The sequence below is a fragment of the Corella eumyota genome, chromosome 2 (genome assembly GCF_963082875.1).
Source record: "Corella eumyota chromosome 2, kaCorEumy4.1, whole genome shotgun sequence".
Taxonomy (NCBI): domain Eukaryota; kingdom Metazoa; phylum Chordata; class Ascidiacea; order Phlebobranchia; family Corellidae; genus Corella; species Corella eumyota.
In genome coordinates, this window is record NC_137491.1 from 2,802,127 (window position 1) to 2,829,235 (window position 27,109).

Sequence of the window (27,109 nt, forward strand, 5' to 3'; positions counted from 1 at the left end):
CAATGCTTATTAGACCAAATTTAAGTTAAAGTTTCAAGTTCTTTGCCATGTTTTAAACAATTTTTAAGTTATTTTTATGTTGATCGAACAAAGTTTTAATTTATTTGCCTTGTTAATTGGACCAATTTTAAGTTATTTTTCTTGGACAAAGTTAAGGTTTTATTCTACGTCATTGGACAAATTTGTTAATGGTATACATGGCAGAATAGGAGCCCGAAGTATAAGAATAATTCCTCTTTTTCTATTTTTATTTCGACATTGTTAAATTAAAAAACTACATGTAAAACACAGTTACATCGCACATAAGGCAAAGAGTAAAAACATTTATAATTTGCATTAAAAAAATAATGAAGGTTACTAAATAAAAATGACAATACAATAAACATGTAAGAAAGCACGGATAAATACAAAGAAAAAAAATGCAAAAATACATTTCACTTGAGAATAAAAAATAATTAATTATATAACACAGTATAATAATCGAAGTAACAAAATAATTACATAAAAAGTACAAAAAATATTGCAATTCAATATACATGGTCATTAGTACAACTACTTTGAGATAAAAAATAAATTAATTTGACGTACAAAATTTATAGAAAAATAAATAACATAAAAACTATGCAAAAATGACTGTTTATATGAATATTTATCTAGTTTTATTTACAGAAGTGTTTATGTAATTTTAACTTCTATACAGTTAATTTTAACTTCCATACAGTTACAGTTTGTTGTTTTTTAAAACTTAAAGTTCTAAATTTTTAGTATGTTTGTTATTATCCTAACGAATCGCAAATCTCCTATTTACGACATTTAAATATCACTAATCACTAATTAATAGGTGTTTGTTTATTAAAATTTAAAGGTTGTTGTTAATGTTTTAAATCTTGGTCAATTGTATATCATGATATTAGTAACTCAAAAATAAATTAAAATTTTAATTTTTGTCACCAATTACTAATTAATAGGTGTTTGTTTATTTAAATTTAAAGATTGTTATTAGGTTTTTAAATTTTGGTTGGTTATATCTTATAATATTTATAATTCGAAAATGAATTAAAAAATAATTCTTGTTTGTTTTTTTATATTTAAATGCTGGTTTGTTCATTAAAAATTAAAGTTCGACTTTAAGCATTAAAAATTTGGTATGATGTATTTTATAATATAAGTAATTAAAAAACATATTAGAAAAATAATTTGCGTTTATTTATCATATTTAAATGCTTGTTTATTTAATAAAAATCAATTTTAGGAATTTAAAATTTACTATAATTTATATCCTAATATTACCAACTTATTGGTTAAATATCAGTTTTTGTTTATATAGTATATATAAATGCTTGTTTGTTTATTCCAAGATATGTAATATTTTTAGTTAATGTTTATGCATATCTTTTTTTATTTATAAAAATTTATGTTAAAAATAATCAAATAATTTTGAACCATATTTTATTTATCAAATAAATCTAGTTACAATTTTTTATTCCTAAAAGTTAATAAAGGCAATGTGTTCCGAACTAAATTTTTAAAATCGCACATGGTTAAGTTAATTTTAGATTCTAAAATTATTTTTGTATAAAATTTTTATATACAAACTAGTATGGTTGATGACGTCACAAAGTCACGTGGTTTGGCGCTTATAACAATTTGATAACTTTTGTTTTATTAAATATTGTGACAAATTGAGTTATCATAAATGTTTGTCGGTGCAATTTGCTTTTTATTCAATACTAAAATTTGTGTTTTGAAACATCACGCTTATGAGTAAAAGTGTCAAAATAATCTCCTTAAACAAAAAAATTAGTATTAAAATAATGCATATTTATAACTTAGGTTTAACTTCAATAAAATTTATAATCGATTTATACTTACATAACTTTCAACTTTGTTTTTATTTTTTTTTCTATAAAGTTACTTGTTTTAGTTTTCTTTAGTTTAATCTTGTTAAGTCTGTTAAATTATTATAACATTTAACTTTGTAAGGTCCTACATTTTTGACTTATTTAGATTTAAATAAGTTTATAAAAAAAAATTGCAAAGCTAACATCATATTTGTGGAACAAAAATTTTTCTCTGCAACAATAAAACATTAGGTAAACAATTTAAAAAAAATGTAATACATAGAACATAGACTCACATTTTTAATTGTTTGAAAATGCTTAAAATAAGTTTTTTTGTATCTTTGCTGGGTTAATATAAATAGTTCCACCATAAAAAGAAACTTGGATTTCATTCAAGGTAACAAGAGTTTAACAAAATTTAATTTTAAAAATAGATTTGTTGGATTACTTGTTAACTGATCAGTAATTGTAGTGTTCAATATTTTTTTATTACATAATATTTCTTTATCACCAATTAACAAAAACTAAATTAGCCAAAAGTGTCAACACTAAATTTGAAAATAAAAATAGAAAAAAACAATTATGCCATGTTAGGGCCTTAAAAAATAAAAACAGTAATTTTTAACCCAAAAATATGAAATTTTACATGGGGGGCCATTTAACATTAACAGATTTTACATCCAGGGTTAATATATCGACTTCGCCACCCAATAAATCCCCCAATGTAGGAGTGGTTCTTCCAAAATCACCATGAACAAATTCTTTAATATAAGTCCCAGCTTGTGTGTTTAATTCCAGAGCAAAACATCTTTTGTCATTTGCAAATTCAAGTTCAGAAACATCAAAGTTGCCAATTTCATTTACATTCCCACCATCTTTTAAATTTAATTTTTCGTCGATTGAGTTATCACATTTATACTTTAATTGTGCAGAGTTGTAACTGCTATTTGCCATCATTGAGTGAATAGTGCGAGGCCGTATAGCCAATGGTCTTCTATGCAACACCCTTATTGGAGTTTTTTGTTTAATAACAAGGTCAGTGATTTTAGATAAATTGTCAAGTTTTTCTAAATTTTCTAAAGTGGGGGTGTTAATAAAATAACACATAGCCAGATAGGATTTTGTTTTTTCTTCTTCTCCTTCCTTTAGTTTCTTACAATCAGCTTTAGTTACAACCTATATAACAAATACAAATTAACACTTGTGAAATCAAATTTTATTTTCTTGCCTAGTCCATACATATTATACTCTATTGAATATTAACCAAACTGAAACTAAAATATAAACAATTAAGATTTTCTTACAGATTGTGCATTTAAAATATAAGCGATTGGGAATTTTATACAGATTCTGCAACTAAAATATAAACAATTGGAAACTTGTAAGTATTTAAACTGATATAACTTACCCATTGAGGCAGTAACCCATTACTTCAAATATTTCTCTAATGTTTTAAAGAAAATACAGCAGTTTTTATTACCTTTAAGTTTGATACAGCAACTTCCTTGGTTTGACCATTAATCTCTGTTTGAAGTTTTATCATTTCATCATTGCTTAAACTTGACTTTCTTGAATTCATCAACTCCACAAGAAAAGGTCTACCATTTCCCAACATTCGGACATCAACATCCTCCCTTCCAGAAGAGGAGAAGTTATGATTGTCAGCATAAAAATATTTTTTAATTAGTCCAGTAATATATTCCTGTAAAAAATAAGTGTAAAATTTAAAAAAAAATAAAACTAAATTAATTATTTATATATTAAGCATGAATTTAGGCAGTCAAATAGAAAAGCAACTCATAAGTTACATATTTGTGTTGTTAAAAAAGTAGCCAGGTAGTAGCATAGTTAGCTGTGTAAAAATTAATATTTAAAATTAAAGAAAAACCTCAACAGACGATTCTTTTTTTCTTTCTCCATCTACAAACCACGGAGTTTGAGGCAAATCTCGGCTGTATTTGTTGTACCTTAAATTAAAAAAATATTTAGAATAATTTTGTTACTTATTAAACTTAATTAAGCTTTAAATTAAGTATAAGGTAAGCTTTAAAAAATTACTACAAAAAGGATTTAAATTTAAATATTTTACAAAAAAATCGAATTTGCAACAAATTGAAGTTAATAAAATATAAAACACAAAATTATTCTGCCAATTACCTTCCTCCAATATAAACTGGAACCCGAAATAATTTGATATTTTTAACAATTGACATCTTCAAAATATTTTCACAAACATCTTTTAAGCTTTCAAATTTAATGTTTTCAATTGCATTTTTCACTTGTGCTATTGTGTATTCTTTTTCATTGGTAAGTTTGACTCTTTTTCTGAAAATGATAGCACATTTTAAATGTTAGGTGAAAACAGATGCAATATACCAATTGTAAGCAAATTTTTTCTTTAATCTTTATAATTTTAAAAATGTTACTTGAAAAAAATATTGTCTAAATTTTTCCATGTTTTCTGCTAAAAAATTTTAAATCACTTACAGTTTTCATAATAGTAACAACCTATCATCAGATATATATAATGGTTATATAGGCCTAGTTAATGTTAGGGTTTTACTCTATATAAAAATATATTTCTGTAAAATTATTAAGAAATTCTGAAGGACAACAAATGTATTTCTTATGAAGACTGTAAAATACAAGTGAGTTTTTTTTAAAAATACATTAAACAATAGATAAAACAATTAATATAAAAACAAGTACTTGTATGCTGACGAATTGCTCTTAAACGAATTTGGACTTTTGCCTTTTAACGTTGGTAGAATTTCCAATTCTGTTTGAACATGTTCAACATTTATGGAAATTTCAAGAACACCGTCAGTACTTCTTTCACAGTTAAGTTGTTTCGATAGTTTAGGCTCTACCAGAAACTTTAAACAAATACAAAAAACATTAACAATTTTGTGAAGTCAGCATTAAAGTTCAACTTTATTTTGGCACAGCAACACTAAATATAATTGTGTACTAGTTAGACCTCCCTTTTATAGACCATTGTTGATTTTACCAAACTAAAAATTAAAAAGAAATCAAAACACTTATGTCCCAAACAACAAAGTTTAAATATATAAAATTCTGCAACAAAATATGATTGTTTCAACTTGAACCAATTAAAATTACTTTATTAAAAGTATATAATATTTTTTCAACTTTAAGTTTTAACAGTTAGATATTAATACGGGCAGAGTGGTGTAGTGGTAAGAACACTTGCTACACCACACATGAGGTCGTGGGTTCAATCCCCACTGATATCATGGTGTAGCGTCTTTGAGTAAGGTGCTATAAACAGTATGAACTCCTGCTGAGCCAGCACTTAATCAGCAGTATAATTATCGGGCAATTATAATCTATAATATCCCAAACTGCCACAGGCAACTCGAGACTGGGTCGGAGTAACTAATGTTACTTTATGTTTAAGTCGCGCATTCCACTTTCCCACATTGAGGATAAAGATATATACAAAAAAAAATAAGTAAAGAATAAATAATAGAAATAATATACCTTAAGCACTTCTTTAATGTCACAGGAAACGTTTTTGGTCAAATTTAACCGTTTTACATTTTCAACAGCAATATGATCAGTAACCAACAGTTGAACGGGTAAAATAAAATAGGTTTGAAATGAATCAAATACGTAACAGTCGTTGTTAATTGAACATACAACAGAATCAACACACTCTTCAACAAATTTATCTTGTAGAATGCCTAGGCATGCTTTACAGACATCTGTATATTGATCTTCAGGTAAATTTTCGCCTTTATTTAAAAACCAGTTTTCTAGATTTTCGCCGTATTTTTTCGAGAGATGTTTTTTGATTTCAAGTTCACTTTTACCGATTACACTCCATTGTATGCACAATATTCTGACTACGCACCTCGGACAATATTTAAAAATTGTATCTTTACAACTTTCGTCCATAGTCAGAACATTGAAGGTAACAAAACACTAGCAATTTGCTTTTTAGTATTTTTCCAGGTAGAGTTTGTTTATTGTAGCACGTGGTTGGCATTTGAAGAAAGATTGTAACTAAACGTGGGTGCGTTCAATAACTAGTTTATCCTCGATAAAAATAATTTTAAGTTATTCAAGTATTTTAAACTATGAAGATGTTAAACCCAAAACATTACAAATTATTATTTTATTCTTAATTAAAATAATTTGTTATAAGTATCAATAGGTTAAAATAACTGCTTCAACGCGATAAAATATGTAATTTTAGATGATTATTGTTATTAATACATTAGTACAGAAAATATTTTGAATAAAATCGTCAGTATCTAGAAAACGATACGGTCTTTAAAAGCAATATGCAACATATAAAGGCATTCAAGTATAGAAATGCAAAATTTCTAAAACGTATATGGAGTAAAACACTAAAAACTATATGTAATAGCACTATGGATTTTAAAATCGTTACAAGCAAAATAAAACATTGCAAAATTAAATTTATAGTTTGCTGTTTGGATAAGGATCTACTACGTCATCTGAAACAGTTTGCATGTAAGTGGGTGGCTTTCCTTCGACTATTCCAAACATTGAACCTGGCTCACTTGGTCCTGTTAGATGATCATAAGGAACACTGTGATCTGATGGTTGCCATTTTGGACTAGGAAGAATTAACTAAAAAATTATAAAATATTTATACTAATGTTGCATGTGCAATTTTTGCTGAAGGTATATAGCTGTGCGGTTAAGCAATCGTCATTTCGACAATTTATTATCACCTTTTTGTTAAATTTATAAAATTTTGCAAATCATTTAAAAATTTAAATACAAGTATTGGTAAGATATTAGATTTTATTAAATAGTCACGAACAAAACCACTTGGTTTTTTAAAATTATGATCGATGTCATTTTTAAAATCGAATAAAAGACATATTTTGATCTACGAGACACCGCCTATTTACTTAAAAGTAATATAAGGATATAAATAAATCCCTTTTTTGTAAAAAACAAAGATTATTATTTGTTCTTTAGCGAACAAAAATTATTTAATAAAAATAAGTGCAATTATTTAATAAAAATAAGTGCAAATATTTTGAATAATAGACTTTATATTACAATACAACCCGTCTTTTATAGACTTTACAAGGCAATACTCGTAAAATTTAATAAAAAAGTGTAGGCTATTGTTAAGTCTGAAACCAAACAAATGGGAATATGTTGTAAAAAGTTATAGAAACTTACAGATTTTATTGACTCTCCCCTTACAAGTGCCAAAATAACTCGGAATATTGCATACAATGGCACGACAACAGCGATTGATACACTCATACATAAACCAAGGTCATCTGCCCATTTGGGGTATTGGTAACCAGCAAAAGTAATAGGAGCGTAACTAATTGAGGAGTAGATGATCAAAAACTAAAAACAAAAAAAAAATTAACACGTAAAAATTTTAATATTAAATAATAATTACAAAATCATATAAAAAATATAAATATTACGGTTTACAAGCACATAAAATATATTGTACAAGTTCTTTAAAAAGGGAGTATGACTTTGTTTAATTTTAAGCCAAATTTGTGTTCAAAAAATTGACAGCTTAAGCTTAGAGCTGATTTATTTGGATTAAGATCTATAAGATGTATTTACCAGTAAAGTCGCTGGTGTTACAAACATCCAGGCTATCTTAAAATACCAGTTAGGTTCAAACCCGATCATAAGTTTAATGTCTTTGTTAAATCTCCACCGGTAAGTGAAAAAGAAGCCTTAAAATAAAAAAAGGCAATTTTAAATATTTTTAAATATTTTTATATCACAAGCAATGGAAAATTACCAGGAAATTTTGAAAAAATTTATATTAGTTTAACGAGACACTTTCTACAAAAAAAGTTATTAAATTTAATTAGAAGATAACATTTTTATTACCGTAGCCCCAGTTTATAGCCAGGCACATGAATAAGGCTAGAACCAATAACCCGTAGTATGCCGAATAATAATTGTACAGCTGAAACCAGTACATTCCGCCCTTTAAAAATATAAACAATTGTTAAAATTTGATCTGATATGATAAATTTAAACTATAGCCTACAAACATTTAAAAAAATGAATCGAATCTTTAAAAAAGGCTATTTTACCTCTGTAACTAGTAAGATTCCCAGTAAAAACGCAATAACAGCCACCCCGATGGTCAAATACATTTTTTTTCCTTTAAGTATTTTAGGAAACTCATCCATAAGCCCTGTGATGACAGTTTCTACCATTGCAAACTGGCTATCCAAGCCCAATGTAAACAACATGAAAAAGAACAGAATAGACCACAACTGTGGTAGCGGTAACAACGCTACAGCTTGTGGGTACGCAATAAAAGCTAGGCCTGGTCCTTGGTCTATAACATCACCTACTTCTTGTTGAAGACGGAACGCCATGTGACCAATTACAGAGAATATAACAAACCCAGCAAACACGCTTGTGGCGCAGTTTCCAATTGAAACGATCAACGTGTCCCTGCAAAAAAAATTTGCATATTATTTAAATAAAACTTGTGAAAATTTTTACAAGCCAAAAAGGTTTAAAAAAAAGTAAGGACTTTTAAACTGCGGGTAAACAAGTAAAAATGTTTAAAATGTAACCAAGATAAAAATCAAAAAGTTTAAAACGAATAAAAAAAGCCTTCGGGGCAAGTCAAAATCTAACTAAACTTAACTGAAAACCTTTATATATATAAAAAGAAAACCAGTTTGTGGTACAAATGACATTTGATATTAAAGTAATGACATCATCGGCAACAAAAACTTTTTCTGGCACCTGTAGATGTTGTTCCTAAATTTGTTGTATGAAGCAAAGGTCAAGAGCCCGCCAAAAGAAACACCAAGCGAGTAAAAAATCTGTGTGGCTGCCGCACTCCAGACCTGTTTAAATAAATTTAACTCTTTAATCTTAGAAGTAAACATGCTTAAAAATCGTCACTTTTAATATAATAATATTAAAGTAACAGTTAATAAATAGCCCCTACTACGGAAAGAACAGTAAATATTTGCCCTAAAAGTGTTATTCTAATTTTTTACATTTAAAAAGAGAGTTTTTTTCGCAAGACTCTTTGTCAAATTTTTTCACACACTTACCTTTGAATCCTTCAGTTTTTCCCAGTCCGGTTTCACATAGAAAATAATCCCATCCAGAGCGCCTTCTAGTGTACAACCTCTGATGAGTAAAATAATCAGGATAATATATGGGAAAGTGGCAGTAAAGTAGACAACTTTTCCTGTTGATTTGACGCCTTTGATTAGGCAGGCAACGATTACAATCCAAGCTAGGAGTAAGCATAGAACAAGATCCCATAATACTACACCGGGATCTCCAATGCCAGTGCTTTGGTCTATTCTTAAAACCCGATAACTAAAAATTTAAAAAAAAATTTAAATTGTGGTTATGAAGTGTTGTTTTAATAATATAACAGTGTAAGTGGTTATGTTAAAATTTCTGCATTTAAAAAACTGAGTGTTAAATAAAATGTGTTTACTGCTCGTGGTAAATGCAGTGTTATTGCCTTTTTAACGTTAGACAAGTTAACATTACCCAGACTTGTTGAAAAACGAGTTTAAAGGAATTTTGTTCTGTGTAGTATAATATTACATAAATGTTTATTAACAAAAGTGTGATAGATTTATTGAAAGTTAATTAATATGTTTATACTAAACCATTTTGTGTTTCACTTACTTCCAGTATTCTTCAGTTGTGCTTATAACTTTGGTTTTATTCATTATTGAACTTGTTTCGTATGCAGCAGTTGATGTCATGTTGTCTAAGGTAGCATTAACCTTAAAAAAAACAATTTTAAATTCTGGATAAAAAAAAATTAAGAAAATGAAAACAACGGAATGATAAAGCTTAAGTTGTAAAAAATAAGAAGTGAAACATTCTGAAGAAAGCACAAAAATATACCAAAACCGTTAAAGTAAATAAAAAGTTTTTTTATTATACTTTTAAAACGGACAAATATTTTACCAAAAAATAAGACATGTTTTTTAAAACTTACAGCTACGCAGCGGCTTGCTTTGTTCCACCACTGATTACATTGTGTCCATGGCAACTGCGCTTGAAAAGAGGCAAACAAATAGTAAAGCGACCAAGCTATTATCACGTTGTAATATATGCACACAAGAAATGAGACCAGGATCATTCCAAACCCGATTCCTGTGAGAAAATGGATCAATCAGAATCGATCATAAGCGATTTTGGAATATTTTGAAATTGCTTTATACTAAAGTAAACACCAAAAAATTAAAAAAAAATTTAAATAGAATGAATATTCTAAAAGAATAATACAAGGATATGAAAAAGCCCAAAGCTAGATCAAATTTTTTATCTAGGCGATAGTAAATGTAAATCTACTTTTTTGGTGATATTTAATGGACGTATTTTCCCATTATTCAGAGTTTGCTATATTTAAACTGTTAAAATTTAAACCCTTTATAGGCCCAATCCTTTAACAGTAGTGCAAGAGTGATAGAACTTTTTAAGAAAAGGTCATCACCAAGTGAAGTCCGAAGTTCATTTCCAATTGCTTTAATGTCTAAGCGTCTTCTAGGCACCATGGCTGTACTTACAGGACCCAAAACATAACCCTAAGAGGCAACTTAAGACCAAGACGCGCCAACAAAAGACATCCTTTGTTAAGTTTATGCTATATCTTAGCATTCCTTTTTCAGGAGAGTTTACAAAATAAAAAAAATTCCTTGTTGAGCAAAGTTTAAACCTACCCTTAAACAAAGGAATAGCGCGCCAAGCGGTTACTGGTCCCAAACCGGCAAACTGTCCAAACGACAACTCCATCATGAAGAGTGGTATCCCGCATAGAACCAACATGATTAAGTAGGGGATTAAAAAGGCACCTACAAAAAGAGAGATTAAGAAAACATTACGTATAGCTGATGGATTTAAATATTTTGTATCATTAAAATAAGCTTCGGTAAAAAAGTGTATTTGTATCGGTACGAGATATAATGACTAAGATAATTGTTATGTATAGCCAGTATTTTTAATCTTTAAGTTTATTAATAAACTTTAATAGGTCTATTTAAATATTGTGGTATATTCAGTTTATTTATTTATACCCACAGCATTTACATACACTTTTTTATTAATTTTCCAACGCGCACAACCGACTATACTCGTTCAAGTTTTTTATGTACCAGTTACTGAATTTACTTTTATCAATTTTACATGGGCCAAAAAATGATTAATAAGCTTTTTATCAAGCTTTTGTAAACTTTACCAAATAAAGCTAGAAATGCTTAACTAAAATAAATATGGTTAATGAATTTATTATTTACGATTTGGCATGGACTAAAAAAAAAACGATTAACAGGATTTATGTCAATTTTTTGTAAAACAAAAAAGAGTTAAGAAATTTTAGCAATAAAAATTGATCTTCAGTTCTCAAGAAACTTACAAACGCTGACACATATTTTATTACTAATTTGTAAGTTTTTTGTATACAATTATATTATGAAATGTAAGTAAGGTTAACTATATTAGCATGAAAAAGAAGCACATTATCTCTCAGCCTACCTCCACCATTTTCATAAGCCAGATAAGGAAATCTCCACACATTTCCCAATCCCACGCAATAACCGATGCAGGATAGAAGGAACTCCGCCTGTCCTCCCCATTGCTCCCTTTCTTCCCCGGAGTCGCTGTCGGAGCTGGTACTCGAACCCGAAGACTTCTGTTTAAAAATTTTAAAAAAATGTTTTTTTAAATGGAGTTCTTAAAATGGTGCTAAGTAGAATGTGATGTAAGATTATTATTTTATGGGATTATAAGTTGGCTTTACACGGTTTCCAAGCGTAAAATTGTTTGAAGTTATGTTGATAAACGAAGTTGTCGTAGAAATTATTTTTATTAACTGATAACGTCAACTTTTATTTTGATAAATATACCTTTAAATTTATTTCTTGTTTTTTTAAAGATTTTTAATCTATCAGAGATTTTTAATCTATTTAATTTTTAATCTATTTAAAGATTTTTAATCTATTTAATCTAATCTACAACAACTTGAGAAGACTTTACTTTAAGAGACGGTATTACTGAAGTATTTAAAATAGCTTATAGGAACCCTTTAAAAAACAATTGGCCGTAAAATTAAATTATTTATCTTATCAGTCTGTTTTTTAGGTAAGTAAACAAATTTGCTTTAAAAACTTTAAAAGAATAGTTCAATATTGATTAAGAGTGAATCTTTGTTGGGTGTTTGTATTTTATATATTCAATATTAGTCAAGTTATAATGACCTTTACCTTATTTTATTAATAAATTTTTGACAAAAACTGTTTTTTATTTTCTTCTTAGGCGACAGGCTATAATTATTGACGACAAAAGTTAAATCAAAAGCCAAAAACATTAGACTAACGTATTAGTCATCGCTAATATTTACGGGTTATAAATATAGGTGGCTGCACACGCTGCAGTGATTAATATAAGCCATATACGTCACTGATTTCCACGGCACGTGTTTTTACACGTATTAACACCGTCTTTTACAATAATACTTTAAAAATTGATGGTTTAAATTTTTTTTAGATTTGATATAAACAAAAATACTGGTAATCTTTTCTTTAGGTAAGATTTAGTTACGTAGCGTTATTACAAAAGCAATAATAAACCACCTTTTAAGTACCTGTTAATAGAATGACCTCATTTTGAAAAAGTGGGTATTGTTAAAAATTTATTCGACTACCGTATATAAGTTTACACCCTAATTAAGACTACAATAAAAGTAAATTTATGACATCTTTTCTTTAACAAAATGCAGCCAAATAAGTTGAATTGTGTTTATAAAATTGTCAGCATTTTTGATGTTTTATTGTAACTTTTGCAAAATATTAATTTACATAAATAATTTCAATTTTTAACATTTGCAAATAAGTTTTTCTTACATTTTTTTTTTAAAAGCTAGATAAGTTTACGTATTTAACAAAAACGTAATGTTCAAAATACTCTCTCTATATAGCAATACGTTATTTATGTTTATAGCAAAAGCGTTATGTCGTTCTAATACAAAAACGGAAGCCTTTCAATAACACGCTTATAGTAATACAACCCATATTTTATGTTAAAAAAAATGAATAAATGATTTATATTAACGTTTACCTTTTCTGGATCGGATCCCATTTTCTAACTTTCCAATACAGCTTTAAAATATATTCTCATAAAAAAACGTTGTAAAAAGTCAAAATTTGAACTACTATAAAGCGTCGTCTTGTCTTTTATATGAAACCCTTCGTCCCTTTTTCTTCTCTTTGCTTTTTATTGAATAGCTGTTAAAACTGGTTTTAAAACAAGCGCGCGTCATGAAAAACGTAAGCGCAGAATATAAGAAAAAATGCTGTAATTTTGCTAACGGTGTAAAGTGAGTAATAATGACGTAGTAATTCGCCCAAATCGAAGTCAAGGGGAAACTAGGTTAAAGCTATTTGCACGTATCAAGTTCCTAACCATCGGGTTGTTATTGTTATGCTACCGCTAATTTGTAGGCCTACAGAAAAATTACGCGAGCGTTTTTGGGTAAATAAACCCCTTAATTTTAAATGGTAAATATTTTTGGTGTGCTGTTAGTCACGTCAGCTACCGACAATAACATGTTTTCAAATCCCAATTCGCAAAGAAAATTAGTCACAACTTTAAAATCTAATAAACTTAATATATTATTACATTGAAAAAGCTTGTATGCTAACAAAAAGTATTTATACATTTTATTACATTGAGAAGGGAAAATCTCCTTACACCAAATACAAAATGTATATTGGGTCAAATTGGGTTATATTTAAAATAATAAATGCACAGCGTAATACTTTTATTTAAAAGAGCTAATAATCTAGCGGCTATGAATTGTAATTAGTTTACACATTTTGTATGTTGATCAGAAAATCCTGTTTAAAAAGAATTTATACATGAATAGTATACTGAATGATATTTTTTTACTGGCAAACTTATAAAAGTTTGTGGTGCGTGTACTTTCTACGAACAAAAACTCGTTGCAACTGTTTTGAAACTAATAAGCAAAAATGCCGCACGAAACGCGGGTGCCCCAACTAATACATAAAGGCAAAAAAAGTTTTGGGGTCCGGTAGTGTGGCAAACTAGTCATGGCGTCGGACTACGGGCCAAAAGGGTTCGAGTTCGAGCAGCAACAACGTCACACTATTCGCCCTTGAGCCCGGCGTTTACGGATAGCTCGATTACGTCATTAAAGCACACCTTTACCCAATAAAAAATATAAAACCGATATGGAAAAAAAATACAGTTGCAAGCTATGAAAGCGTAAGTTCGATGTTTATACACTAATAATAGTCTAACAAATTAAAATGTTTGATTTTGTAAACGTTAAACTTGTTCTAAGACTTTCAGTACAGAAGTTTTTAAATCCCTTTTTCCTGATAATCTTCTCCAGTTTATAACCTGCCTTGACCAGGTCGAATACGGAGAATAGAAAAACCAAAAGCTAAGATAGCACAACTCCATTTCAATTTGTGAAACAATGTCATTCGAAATTTCCCAGCTTTTCAAACACTTTTGCTTGGACTGTTTTAAATATTTTACAACATCAGATGATGTCAGGACTTTGTAACCTTTCTTGATCAAATGCTGTTTAACTTTTGGCATTACTTGAAGTTCTTTTGGAGGGTAGGACAGATATAACATCACGTTGGTCAAGTTCTAAACAAAATTGTAGATATTTACGGTTTTAGTAACAGTAAGTTTTTGTTATAAAAAATAACGTGTTTTTGCCTTAGTTACAAACTTAACGATTTCAATAAACTTAATAGCATTTCATATAAAAAAGCTTTTAGTTTAAGAATTTTAACTATAGCCTACCAAATTATTTTAAGTAACAAAATGTTATAATTAAAGCTAGATATAGAAAATTACTTTTGTCAAAGCAAGTTTTTTAAAAGCCTTGTCAAATTGACGTGCCATTTTTTTAGAAGGCAAACGAATCAAGGTAAAGATTTCTTTTAGGTAAGTGCTGTTTGAATAACTTGTAACCCAATCGTTTTTGTTGTACCTCCAATGAAAACCTAGCAAAGAAGAATTGTACTTGGTAGTATAGTGGTTAAAAAAAGATAGGGCCACTTTTTTAACGCAAGGTGGCCTTTGTACAGCAGCTACAATTAATGAAAATAGTTGATCATCTGTAAGCTTGCTCGGTAAAAATTGATTATTCATTTTGTATTTGTCTCCTAACTTTGTATGAATAAAAGAAAAAGGTCGTAGCAATATCACACACTTTTCATCAGTAGAAAATGTTTGTACAACTTCGTTCGAAAAGTTAAAAAAATTTACATTTTTGGTGTAAACTTTTAAACCGAGATTTTGTAAATCTTTTGGTTGAACTAGTTTTGGCAATTTCTGGTCGTCTTTTGGTTGTAAATTTAACTTCATCCCAGTAAGTTGGAAAAGTTTTTGTAATCTAAAATTTTGAATTGCTTTTATCTGTAAAATAAAACAAGAAGTTGATTTATATTATATATAACTTGTTCCAATTTTTTCAAGTATTAAAACCTGATATTACCTGATAAACTGCGTCAAACGTATTGTTGCATATTTTTTGAAATCTTCTTAAAGAAATCGTTGTAACGAACTCGCGCAACATAGCAACATCAATTCGTTTTTCAGGACGAACAGACTTTTTTATATTAAAATGTTCAAGAAACGTTGGAATAACTAAAGTTCTGTAAACAAATCATTTGTATTACCGAACGCCTACTTTACGTTTTAAGTTCGATCTTTACAAGCTTTATGATGCCTGAGTTCGATTCCCATTGCTGCAGGGGCCTTAAGTAAAGCGCTATTAGCGGTAAAAACTATCACAAAGATTAAGTCAAGGCAGGACGTAGCTAACATTACTCTTTTTTTTCCCGTATCACCTAAGGTGGTGGGTTTTTCGCATTTAAAAAAAAATCTTGTTAAGACGTGATTTGATCTATCCAAAGACCTAAACCACGATTTTTAATGATACCCAAACTGCCCAATGCCACATTGTGACTGAGTCGGATTATGTTTTACCTTCAGTGTAGGACGTAAAGCTGTTCTAAAACTTATGATTAACAAATACGAAGAAAGGTAACAAACTGTTTTTTGTTAAGGTATAGTCTTGTCTGTATTTTACCTGTTGAGACGAATTGCAACCAAAATCGAGCGATGTAACCCCCATAGTTGGTTAGTAGGTCCGTTGTCCAAATATGGAAAAAAAAATTTGCCTTTATCTAACTTAATTAAAGGTACTTTCTTTTTTGAATTTACTGAACTATTTTCATTATATATAACATGATGTAGGCTGTTGTTTTGGTAGAAAGTTGTTGCTTGATACTTTTTTGTGCCTAACCATTTAAAGACAGTAGAAAGACTAATATAATCCGTAATAATAATTGTTAAACCAATTATTACAGCAAGTCCATACCATAAGTTCCTTATAACATTCATAATGGGAACGTCAACGTTTTCTACATACAAAAACTTAAAAAAAACTTAAAAATTTTTTTTATATAATATTTCTTATACTTTGATTAATACTGATGTGTTCACAAATTTCCTTACGACTTCACATAAAATGACGGTCGATTATTAAGTTTAATTGTTTCCGTAGTGTGATTCTGCAAATTAAGAAAGTCAGCTAAAAGTTAATTTAACAAATTAATTAGATCAGATAAATTTAAACCAGACAATTTATTATAATTTTTTGTCAACAAGTCATACCTATTAACAATGTTATTCAATATAGGTATCGCAATTATTGTCTTAAAATTTAAACAATAAAACTAGACTTTGGGTAATAACCAAAACATATTTGTATTGGATGGAATTGTGTCGGTTTATGTATTTTGAAATTTATTCAGGGCTGAAACCCGAAACCGTTTCAGCGCATAATACAGGGTATTAAAGTTACAGCTAAAAGTTACTGCACCGACCTAGCCTTGAAGTTAATATGTTGGGGTTCGCCTGAAAATGAGGGAACGGAAATTAAAGGAAGCGTAGAACGGAGAGGCGGAATCTTAAATTAGAACACGCGGAAAAACGCGGAAATTTTGTCGGCTGTTTAGTTACCAATGTTGTCATTTGATCAAAAACCAAATACCGACAATTAGACATTTTTATAAACTCCTTGCTTACCCTAACCCACTTTTGGGTAATGCAGTTTAATTTTTTAAATAATATTGATCTAAATACAAATAAACAGTCAACGGATTTTCCGCGTTTTATTATTTTAAGATTCCGCCTCTCCTTTTTGAACTTCCTTTATTTTCCATTCCCTCAAATTCGTCCTTGTATTCTTGCATCGTAAATCAACGGTTATGGATATTGTAGATTATTAAAAAGTTTATTGTTTTATTTATACACAAGCACCGACAATAATAAAAAAAAATAAAACAAACATCAGTTCGCACTTTTCATGTATTTACTTTCAACCAAATACATTAACAATATTAAAAACGTTATTCACTACATCAATTATGATATAAATTATTTAAATCGTTTATTTATTAGCGAGGTTTTTTATTACAAATGACCTGTAGTTTAAATTATTTGCAAATGCTTTAAAAAGCATTAAAATCTGTAGCCCAAATAAGTAAAGTTACAACATATATGTTACGTAAATTTATTATATTACAGTAATTGCAGTAGAGTATAGCCCGACAAAAATTAGGACCAAATATACAATATACAAAAATTAGGACCAAATATACAAAATATACAGGATATAAGTTATAAGGTGTATTTAAAATGCCCATGGAAAAATCCTTGTTTTCCAACTGCGAAACAATATTTGGGTAAAAATAAACATAACAAATACAATAACCTCAGCCGCTAGGAAATTGTACCATTATTTTCTGGCCAAAAGGGTAATCGAAACGGTGCGCAGAATAGCAAGAAATGTGACAACAATGTTAAAACTTATACTTTTTTTAAACTGTGTTGTCTGTTGCGTTTCTATGTTATTCTCATTTGCAGTGCAAGGGGAGATCCTACGTGTTGAACGGAATTGCATAAACATAAAAAGTAGGGTTCGGGATATATGCACAATCAATGAATGGGTTGCCATTAACAGTGTTATAACTGGTAAATATCGAAAGTTGTACATTGGCTTCACTACACAGCCCAAAGGTTCGACTTCAATTTTAGTCGTGAAATAAACAGCGGTAATATTTATTACTCCTCCAATGACGATATAGTAACCGGTGACTGAAACAAGCTTTTTTGTAAAGGGCGTTGTTAGGCTAAAAAGAAAATACACATAAGATAAATAACATAAACAAATCTTCTATTTAACTGCTTAATAAATAAAAAACTTACCTATGTAGCATTGGATTAGTGTAAGTGCATTTCTGCTTTAACCAAAAGGAAAACCGTATAAGCAACGTAGCTGCACCAAGCAAAACAAGTCGAACTGTATAGGTTATGTTACAAAACAGAATTGTTTTCCCGGCAACTGGTTTAGCGTACTCAATGCAGCTAACCATTTCGTAAAAAAGCAAGACCAAGCAGGTTATAAGGCTTAAAATCCTTAAACGTATACAAAACCAGAGCCTATGCCGGTTTAAAAAAGCTTCTGTATTTTTTGCTTTTTTATATTCCCACCAACAAAATGTTAATATAAAGTAAAACGCAACCAATGCCAATATAATACCAACATTAAAACTAATCGATTCTAAATTTATGCCAGCATCCGAACTTGAATTTATTTCAAGATTACCATTTACTTCAGTAGAATTGCTTCGCTCTAAAAATCCTGACATTTTTTCAAACAAAATTTAGCACAAAACTAGTGATGTTTGATATATATATTTATATATATGGTGAAAGCATTGAAACCTATATGACTATAACGGCATATGCACCCGTATTAAATTCTGTAACATCAGTTATAATCAATTAAACATAATGTTACAATGTAATATTTATTAAAACAATTAAGTATTTAAAAACAGAAAATATGATTTTCTCTCGAATTAACTATAAATTAGAAAGTGTATTTTTTACATTTACAGAGATTATCAACTGCGATAACTGGCAAGTAGAAATAGATTCAAACCGTTTTTGGTGAAAAAATATACAAACCATTAAAATGTGAACATTTTATTTAGGTTAATTAAAATTATATACACAGAAAGATATAGTGTGGCGTAGGTATAATTGACATGGTTTAAAAAATATTAAACAATTGTTTTTTTGGGAGTGGGTATATAAAAATATTTGGCGTGCATTCGATTTATAACACACAGACAAAAAACACCAACTATTTTTGTGACGTCATCATCTTTTGTTGTGCAACGTTGTATACGTCATCAAATTTTGTTTGACAAGCTAAGATTATCCTAAGAAAAAACAAAAATTTCAATTTAAAAAAAAAGTTAAAATAAAAAAAAAGACAAATTTTTTTTGTTGTAAAAAGTCCTGGGTTTGGTTCTAGCTAAAAGCATCTTTGGAACCTTAAATGTAAGGCTTTAGCATTAACTTAACCAAAACCAAAATATAAACCTCACAAAATATAATTTAAACTTTCATTTAGCTATTAACATAAGATGGTTGGGTTAGAAAATTGCCAAGATAAAAAAATTAAAAAATAGTTTAAAAATCATTTAATTTTAAATCTAGGCAAGAGATTAAAAATGTTAAAGTTGAAACCATCTTTCGGGGCTATAAAATAGCAAACATAAAATTAAATATAAATTTAAACAAATAAAATTTAGAAATAAGTAAAATCCAGTTTATTTAGTATTACCTCAGCGAGCCAAGAAAAATCAAGCACTGACTGTTTCGGCATAATTCCCTGGAAACAAACCGGTTCTACCATCCAATACTCCTTCATACCAACCATCGTCATTCATCTTAACCACATACACAATCTGCTCTTCTCGAAGATTTAATTCGTCCTCGTTTTCGGCAGAATAATCATATATAACAACCACTAAACATCAGACAAAAAATTTAAAGTGTCATATTACAGAGTTTTGCAATCTTGTAAGTGATGTATATAGCACGTTAGTTTAGTTGACAATGAATCACAAAATGGCTTAGAACCTTTAAAAAATGTCTGTGGTACTTAAAATTTATTTTTCAAAAATACTGGAAAATGATTAACATAAAAAAACAAGTTACCATATTTTTTGTGTGACGTAGAAAGTACTAAGTAGCGTAGTAAATGTATACAAGCTAGTACTTTCTACGTCATCACAAACAGGGCTTCACTTTTCTTTTTTTTATTTAATTTAATTTTGTATAAATTAAAAAGTAGATGAAATTATTTAAAGTTAAAATCATTTTTGTATTCAGTGACACTAACTCTATTAATTTTTAAAGATAAAAATATTGCTAATATATGACTTTAAGGTTGTTTTTTTATAAATAATTTTTCCTATTGTTAAAAGAACAATTCTACACTCAAGTAAGGTGTAATTGCAACACTAGGGGAGCTTATTTTGCCAGTTAAATTACACAATTAAAAAACTTTTTTTTCACTTCTTTCCAGATAATTTTTCGGAGCCCAACTTGGGTCAACAGAGAAGCTATCATCCAGACCTTGTGACATCATAGAAGGAGGAGGAGGAAGAATGTCACCTCCTCCCATATTGGGGTGTGCGGGAATTCCATCATTATCTGTGGTTGGTAAAATAAATTTACGTAAATCTTTCTGATTTTGGGGTAAAAAAAATTACTTAAAAAATTGTGTAAAAAATAGTATTAATTTAAGTAATTAACTATTAATAAATTAAGATCATTTTATAAATTAAGATCTTTTTTTTTACCAAATTTTAATTTAAAATTAACATTAAAATTACATATGAACATGAACATAAAAATACCTTAAAACAACAACAAAAACATAAAAATAATAACACCATTACAACACCAAAAAAAAAAGAATTTAACATAAAGGGGAATCTGAAATTTCAAGTTTTATCTTTTTCAAAATTTCGTGTAATTTTTTTAAACCTACCAGTTATTCCTGAAGAGAAACATGTTGTCGGATGTCCCGTATATGGTTGGAAGGGGGGAGGGGGTTGACTTGACCCCATGTAGTCCATTGGTGGGGGTAAGGGTAAGTCCATGACTGAAGTAGGGTAAATTTGTGGATACAAATTTTAAAAGGCAAAAAATTTGAGAAAAAAAAGGAAAAATTGTATAAAAATATTGAATTTAAATTTGTAAAAAGTAGATTAAAATGGGGTTTGTTTTAAATGAAATGGGGATTAAGAAAATGGGTGAACACACATGCATTGACATAAAACATAAAAAACAAACAACAAAAACTGGTTAAAAAAATAATACACCATTTATATTACAAAATGGACTTTACATAGTCTTACACACGGAACTGTTTTTTTTAGTACAACTTAAACATTGTTAACTTAAACCTTAGTATTAAACATGCAAATTTTTACCTGAAGTTGCAGCATAGTTTTCAGCAGAACCACCCAAAGATGGTGCTCTAAAAAAGAAATAATAACTTTACAAATGGGTTTGCAAACTAGCGACAATTAACCTTTTGGAGACTTGGAAAAAAAGTTTAAGGCAAATACGTGGTTCGAAAAAAAAGCAATGGTGTTGCTAAATTTTGTGAAAAAATTTACTAAAATTAAAAAAAAATTCAGTAAGTAATGAAATAGGTTTATAAATTAACAAATATAGACATACTAAATTCCACAGTAGCTTTAGTTAAACAATCTAATACACCAGGAAACTAAATTCTATGATGTCATGTGATTACAATAGGCTGACTCATCATTTAGTTTTTATTTAAAAACAAAATTTAGACCTTTTGAATTGCCGTTTGAAATTTTCACTTTTACACATCTACTAAATTATAAAAACCAGTCGATAGGCTACCCTATGTCAGCATTTGAAGTGTTGTAATATGGTCACAACTAACAACTAATATTTGCCCACAACTGCAATAATGCAATAGTAACTAACTGCATTATTATTCATTTTGTAGGCCAAGTTGGATATATATATATATCTCATCCACTAAACTCCATTATATATAAATTGTTTTACATTCACATAAAAACTTGTAACAGAAATAAAATAAATTTCTCACCTTCCATTATAGCCAATATGCGGGGTGCTGTAACCCCCACTAGATTCGGGTGATGTTGAGGACACAGATAAGGGGGGCGGGGGTGGGACTTCATTCGGGGACATTGCCTGCATCGAGGGAGGTGGGGGCATCCCACCAGGGGTGTTCATCATTTGGGGTGGAGGGGGAATATTTCCTATAGGGGTAAAAATATTTTTCAAATCACAAAAAAGCTTGTGTTGTTAAATTTTTTAAATAAGAAGATTTTTTATGGTAAAAATAAAAGGTTATAAAATTTGGATCACTTGTACTTTACATCCTTAAAAAAGTAAATTAGAAACCATAATGTACAAAAGTAGCACGAGACAGTTTGAGACAAAAGAAAAAGGGCTAAACATTATAAGTGAGAATTAAAGAGGATCGTAAAGTATGAGCAAGAAAAATCAAAGACAGTCAATTTTGTGGATTCATTTAAAAAAGTAAAAGTTTTTCCAAAATTCAACAAAAAGGGAACTGTTGTAAAGGTTAGCAACATTAATAAACTTGGCTTAATTTTGACATAACCATGACATTCTACATTCTATACAACTCCATGAAAGTAATGTTTTAAATGTTAGTATGATGACAACACCTCTATTAAACTACTTTTTAATAGATTTTTACAACATGCATTTGATTTTTTCATACACAACCACATTAAACATATAGATTAAATTTCACTTAAATTTTGAGAAAATTTAGTATATATTTATATACATTTTATACAACAATAATGCTTAAAAGGTATTTGTAACATAAAAATATTAAAAATTAATAAAAAAAAATAATAATTTTTAAATTTTCTAAAATTTATTTTCCTTTTTTCCAAAAAAATAATTTTCAATTTTTACCTGGCGGGGGTGGTGGGTTACCCAACATTGCGGGCACAGGTATATTACCCATAGATGGTGGAGGGGGCATATTGCTACCAACCGCAGGGGGTGGAGGCATATGACCCCCAATCACAGGGGGTGGAGGCATATTACTACCCATTCCAGGGTGGGCAGGGATATTACCCGCAACATTTGGGGGCAGGGGCATATTTCCAGGGGGTGCCATGCCTTGTGAGGGGGGTCCACCTACCCATGCATGACAGTTAGTTAATGACAACAAATGAATCAATGTTAGCTACATTAAATTAGTAATAACACTTGTTTAAAAAAAAAACATTCCAAATGAGTAAATGGACAAACAATGATATTAGTACAACACAAATGGTAGTAATTTAGCATACAATGATCAATGCGTTTAAAAACACATGACTTTTTCAACTTTGCTACATGTAATATTAATTTGTAAATTTAGGTTAGGAAATGCTAAATCGAATGAAAAATTAATCTAAAAAACGCTTTTAAAATGATATAACTAAGTTTAGTCTAAATTGATTGCAAATCTAAATGGGATTTAAAACAAATCTTAATCTAAAATCTATGTTTTTGTTATTATTTTATGTTGTATGTTAGTAAAATTATCACGATGGTTTTAAAATTAAAAATTGACAAAATAATACAAAGTCTGGCATTAAAATAAACCCAAATTAAAATCTTGCTTTAAAAAATGGTATGCTGAATAAAAATAAAATCTCAAAATTTGCAATTGATGTGATGACAATAATTTGAAAGCTTGAAAACTTACCAAAAAATCCAGTACCACTATTAAAGCGAATACTATCTAATGTGTAAATATTATATATGATATATTTTGATAGAAATATTTTAGTTTTCTAAGTAGTGGGTATTTATAATTTGTCTTACAAACATAATTTTAGTTTCAATCTTTAGTAAAACAACATTCATGCATTTAGTTCTAATGCCACTATTTTTCTACAGACTAAAAAAACAGCACCAAAAAAACAAAACTATTTGTTTTATTTAGACAGTTTAACACCATAATATATGCATAATGCCAAAAACCTATTAATCTTATACCCTAGGCATTTGATATATATACAATAACACCATACTCTTTTGTATAGTCTATATATTTAAATATATAAACCACACCACCTTTAGTAAGCTCTGTTTTTCTTACCTGATGGTATGTAACCGGTACTTGAATTTCTGCTTCCTGAACTACTGTTAGAGTTAGTTCTTTGGCGATGTAAATTTGGCAATTTTCGCCCTGGATCGTCATTGCAATAAAACAAAAACAACAAAAAAATGCAATTATTGCTTGTTTACACTATTCTACTGTTAAAAATTTTAGTTTTTTTTGCCAAATTCTTTTAATGTTTACTACATGTATGTTAGACTTTGCGATTTTAGCAAGAATAACAGTATACAGTGTAAACTAGCGAATATGCTTGGGTTAGTTTGTAAATAAAAGCCTTTTCAGGCCTTTTTTGTGTCATATTTGTTAACACCACACCAAAAAATAAAAACAGCATTAAACTAAAGCTACATTCTATGAACGGTTAAGTCAATTTGTTATTTCTGATATGTTTAAAACTTATTGTTAGTATTTAAAACAATCAAAAAATGTAAATCTTTTAAAATATAATATCGTTACTAAATAATTACGATAATTAACATAAAAAAATACTGGCTAAAAATTGTTGTTTAAATCTTGATTAAAAAAAAAATTAATTTTCTGTTTAACTTACCTTGACCATAATCTTGAGGCACAGTTGGTGCCTTCACTGCTCTTAATGTTCCGTACCCTCCAACACTCAGATTACTCTTTATACTATCTCTCTTCGATATCCTAGAGTAAATGTTATATGCAGTTAAATAATAAGCTAAACATAAAGCATTTTTTTAATATTTTAAGTGCTACTATATTCAGAAGGGCAAAAGTTATTTTTAAAATTCTCTCACTTTAGAGCAAAAGTTATTCTTAAATTTTAAATTTAGAATAATAAAAAAGTCTTAAATTAATGCTACTTGCTAGTATCATTTTTAAACTATATTACCAGTAAATTGTTATAAGTTTTTTTTAATAATGCCTTAATATGTTTATGAGTGATATAATTTACTTAAAAAGCACACACCCATCAACCGATGAATTTGGGGATTTTTTGTTACTGATTGCAGACGGTCTTCTAGCTGTTCCAGCATTTGGTTGTTGGCTTAATTTAACTCCATGTCCAATGTCATCCAACTCACCAAAGTCAATTGGTTTGCGAACATATTTGGTTGGCCTGTAAAAAAAGTGATTTATTGTTCACACAAGATTTATTATATGAAAGGAAAATAATGTTAATTTTTAACTGTTGATTAGGGCAAAGTGATTAACAGTAATTTCTGTAAACTAAAGGCAACAATTAGAAATTTATATATATATGAAAAGCTTAGTTGACAAAATATGTGGAATTTATTAGACTTCAAAATAAAAAAAAAAACTTCAAAATAAAAACTGCTGTTTGAGGTGCATAGATAACTTATTATTGAATATTAGTTTAATGTTGTCGCCATATTAAGACTTAAAATGCAGCCAAAAAACAGGTAATCAACTATTTATAAAAAAATCACTAATATCAATAACTGGTTCCTCAAATATCAAGATTTTTCCAGGATAGTAAAAAAAAAATTTAAAATAAAATTTCTAAACCACCTGTCCGGGTTGGTAGGTGCCACAATTTGATGGGTTCTAGTGACCACTTTATTTGTAGTTAAGAGTCCTATTTCTCTTCTTGCCACCTTTTCCTTGTGAATATCTACATCCTAGATATCAAAAAATACAAATAAAAAATTGCAAACTCGTTAAATTTATTTTATGTTGATTAAGTAAATAAATTTGTTACCCTATGTTTACCTTCCTATATAACAAAATGAAAGTAGAAATTTAACAGCATGCAAATCACTGTTTATTATTTAAACTTAATTATAATTTCAACAACAACAAAAAAATAATTACATATAATCATAATAAGGAAACACTAATTTATTTTATTAAAATATGATAGCAGAATAAAATTGATAAATTATTAGGTATTTTATTATCATTGTTTTTAAATGGCTTTAGTAATTATGGTATAGCCTAATTATGTTAATTAAAAATGGATATTACTTAATTTACAGACCATCAATTTAAAAAAACTGCAAATAAGGGTTAAACTACGAATTTTACAATTAAAAGTATTAAAAATGTAAACAAAACATCACTTTTTATTTTCAAAAATCAAAAAATTATTTTTTTGTGTTTTTTACCTGTGAAATGTTATTAATAGAGGAGTCCATGTTTGCAAGTTGTGTGGCTTGAATATCAAGCATATGAAGCATGTTACTTGCTAGTGTGTTAATTTGGTAAGCTACAGAAGCTAAAGACTGGGTTGTAAAATTTTTAGTATCCTCCAATGCAGTTTTTTTATTAGGTTCCTGAAATCAGGTAAAATGAAGTAATAAAATAATAATAAATGTAAATTTTTTTTAAAACTTTTATCATTTAATTAATTTAAACCAAGTTTTTATTTAAAAAAATACCAAAAAATGATGTTAATGAAATTTTATTAAAATATATATTAAAAACATAATTTTAAACCAACATTTTTTTTACTTATTTTTTTGAACATTGTGAATAAAAAAATATAATTTTATGAAATAATATTAATTAACAAAAATTTATATACATCAACATATTTCTGTGCACAATATGATGCCACTTTTTGTAAGTTATTGTGACTCTCCATTAAGGCACTTCTACCAGCAGGTATCTCTTCTGTTAACAAAACTTGAAGTTCCGACATTTTGAATATTTTTGTTTTTCTTTAAAGAATTAAATTTTTATGTTAAGTTAAACAATTGCAAAATTGATCATTACACCTGTAAAACTAAAACAAAAAATAAGTTGTAACAACGAAAAAAATTATCAACATTATATTGTCTGATTGTCAGATTGTTATTGTCAATAAACAGACAAATTATTGTTTTAATTTTTTAACTAATTGTCCGATTGTCTTTGAAAAAATACAAATTTATAGAAGTGATTGTCCATGTTAAACTTTGTAAAATTAAAAACTTAGGTAATAAAACCAAGAAAATTAAACTATAACGATAACTAATAAATAATAACTCAAATTATCTCAATTTAAATTATTTTCAAGTTACCAAAAACATTTGCGCTGCCCAACCTAAACTTTTTATAGTATACCAATAACGGAATATAAGTCAACCTATGCATAAGCATAAAAAAATAATACGTATTAAACAAATTAATTTTGAAAATCTTTAAAGAGTTTAAGCAAGTATAAAATAATTTAAAA

The 27,109-nt window shown here is 28.4% G+C and overlaps 4 protein-coding genes across 4 annotated transcripts; all 4 read right to left on the reverse strand.

Moving 5' to 3' along the window:
- Window positions 1-2,320: 2,320 nt before the first annotated feature.
- LOC145744131 (tRNA pseudouridine synthase Pus10-like) lies at window positions 2,321-5,819 on the reverse strand. Its single transcript, XM_082562245.1, has 6 exons — window positions 5,346-5,819; window positions 4,551-4,717; window positions 3,999-4,166; window positions 3,730-3,808; window positions 3,322-3,543; window positions 2,321-3,017 (listed from the first exon to the last, which is right to left on the reverse strand). The coding sequence occupies exons 1-6, from the start codon at window positions 5,760-5,762 to the stop codon at window positions 2,484-2,486; spliced, it is 1,587 nt and encodes a 528-aa protein (XP_082418371.1). The 5' UTR covers window positions 5,763-5,819; the 3' UTR covers window positions 2,321-2,483.
- A 209-nt stretch (window positions 5,820-6,028) lies between these two features.
- LOC145744130 (sodium-dependent proline transporter-like) lies at window positions 6,029-13,099 on the reverse strand. The gene is made up of 12 exons (XM_082562243.1): window positions 12,942-13,099; window positions 11,361-11,517; window positions 10,550-10,681; window positions 9,826-9,983; window positions 9,507-9,607; window positions 8,912-9,185; window positions 8,595-8,698; window positions 7,925-8,294; window positions 7,716-7,815; window positions 7,440-7,555; window positions 7,032-7,208; window positions 6,029-6,464 (listed from the first exon to the last, which is right to left on the reverse strand). Exons 1-12 carry the CDS (start codon window positions 12,960-12,962, stop codon window positions 6,291-6,293), a joined length of 1,884 nt encoding a protein of 627 aa, XP_082418369.1. The 5' UTR covers window positions 12,963-13,099; the 3' UTR covers window positions 6,029-6,290.
- A 519-nt stretch (window positions 13,100-13,618) lies between these two features.
- On the reverse strand, window positions 13,619-16,340 carry LOC145743313 (uncharacterized). The gene is made up of 4 exons (XM_082561249.1): window positions 15,961-16,340; window positions 15,364-15,523; window positions 14,721-15,284; window positions 13,619-14,507 (listed from the first exon to the last, which is right to left on the reverse strand). Exons 1-4 carry the CDS (start codon window positions 16,272-16,274, stop codon window positions 14,175-14,177), a joined length of 1,371 nt encoding a protein of 456 aa, XP_082417375.1. The 5' UTR covers window positions 16,275-16,340; the 3' UTR covers window positions 13,619-14,174.
- A 2,315-nt stretch (window positions 16,341-18,655) lies between these two features.
- LOC145743619 (abl interactor 2-like) lies at window positions 18,656-26,673 on the reverse strand. Its single transcript, XM_082561623.1, has 14 exons — window positions 26,477-26,673; window positions 26,058-26,225; window positions 25,462-25,571; window positions 24,899-25,048; window positions 24,512-24,612; window positions 23,941-24,030; window positions 23,545-23,580; window positions 22,761-22,988; window positions 21,892-22,066; window positions 21,233-21,279; window positions 20,788-20,901; window positions 20,310-20,447; window positions 19,573-19,758; window positions 18,656-19,165 (listed from the first exon to the last, which is right to left on the reverse strand). Exons 1-13 carry the CDS (start codon window positions 26,591-26,593, stop codon window positions 19,592-19,594), a joined length of 1,641 nt encoding a protein of 546 aa, XP_082417749.1. The 5' UTR covers window positions 26,594-26,673; the 3' UTR covers window positions 18,656-19,165; window positions 19,573-19,591.
- Between the last annotated feature and the right edge of the window lie 436 nt (window positions 26,674-27,109).

Bases quoted from the DNA above. Each gene is read 5' to 3' on its own strand.
- LOC145744131 (XM_082562245.1), bottom strand. From the start codon at position 5,762: ATGGACGAAAGTTGTAAAGATACAATTTTTAAATATTGTCCGAGGTGC. The intron at 4,167-4,550 runs GTACTTGTTTTT...TATCATTTTCAG, and splicing joins AGCAATTCGTCAGCATACAA to AAAAAGAGTCAAACTTACCA. The intron at 3,018-3,321 runs GTAATAAAAACT...TTTGTTATATAG, and splicing joins TTGCTGTATCAAACTTAAAG to GTTGTAACTAAAGCTGATTG.
- LOC145744130 (XM_082562243.1), bottom strand. From the start codon at position 12,962: ATGGGATCCGATCCAGAAAAG. The intron at 9,984-10,549 runs GTAGGTTTAAAC...ATTTTCTCACAG, and splicing joins CGCTATTCCTTTGTTTAAGG to GAATCGGGTTTGGAATGATC. The intron at 6,465-7,031 runs GTAAGTTTCTAT...ATAATTTTTTAG, and splicing joins GGGGAGAGTCAATAAAATCT to TTAATTCTTCCTAGTCCAAA.
- LOC145743313 (XM_082561249.1), bottom strand. From the start codon at position 16,274: ATGAATGTTATAAGGAACTTATGGTATGGACTTGCTGTAATAATTGGT. The intron at 15,285-15,363 runs GTAATATCAGGT...TTTATTTTACAG, and splicing joins CGTTTGACGCAGTTTATCAG to ATAAAAGCAATTCAAAATTT. The intron at 14,508-14,720 runs GTAATTTTCTAT...AATTTTGTTTAG, and splicing joins AAAAACTTGCTTTGACAAAA to AACTTGACCAACGTGATGTT.
- LOC145743619 (XM_082561623.1), bottom strand. From the start codon at position 26,593: ATGTCGGAACTTCAAGTTTTGTTAACAGAAGAGATACCTGCTGGTAGA. The intron at 24,031-24,511 runs GTAAGTTAAACA...ATGACGATCCAG, and splicing joins GCCTCAAGATTATGGTCAAG to GGCGAAAATTGCCAAATTTA. The intron at 19,759-20,309 runs GTGAAAAAAAAG...TCTGATGTTTAG, and splicing joins GAAAAATTATCTGGAAAGAA to TGGTTGTTATATATGATTAT.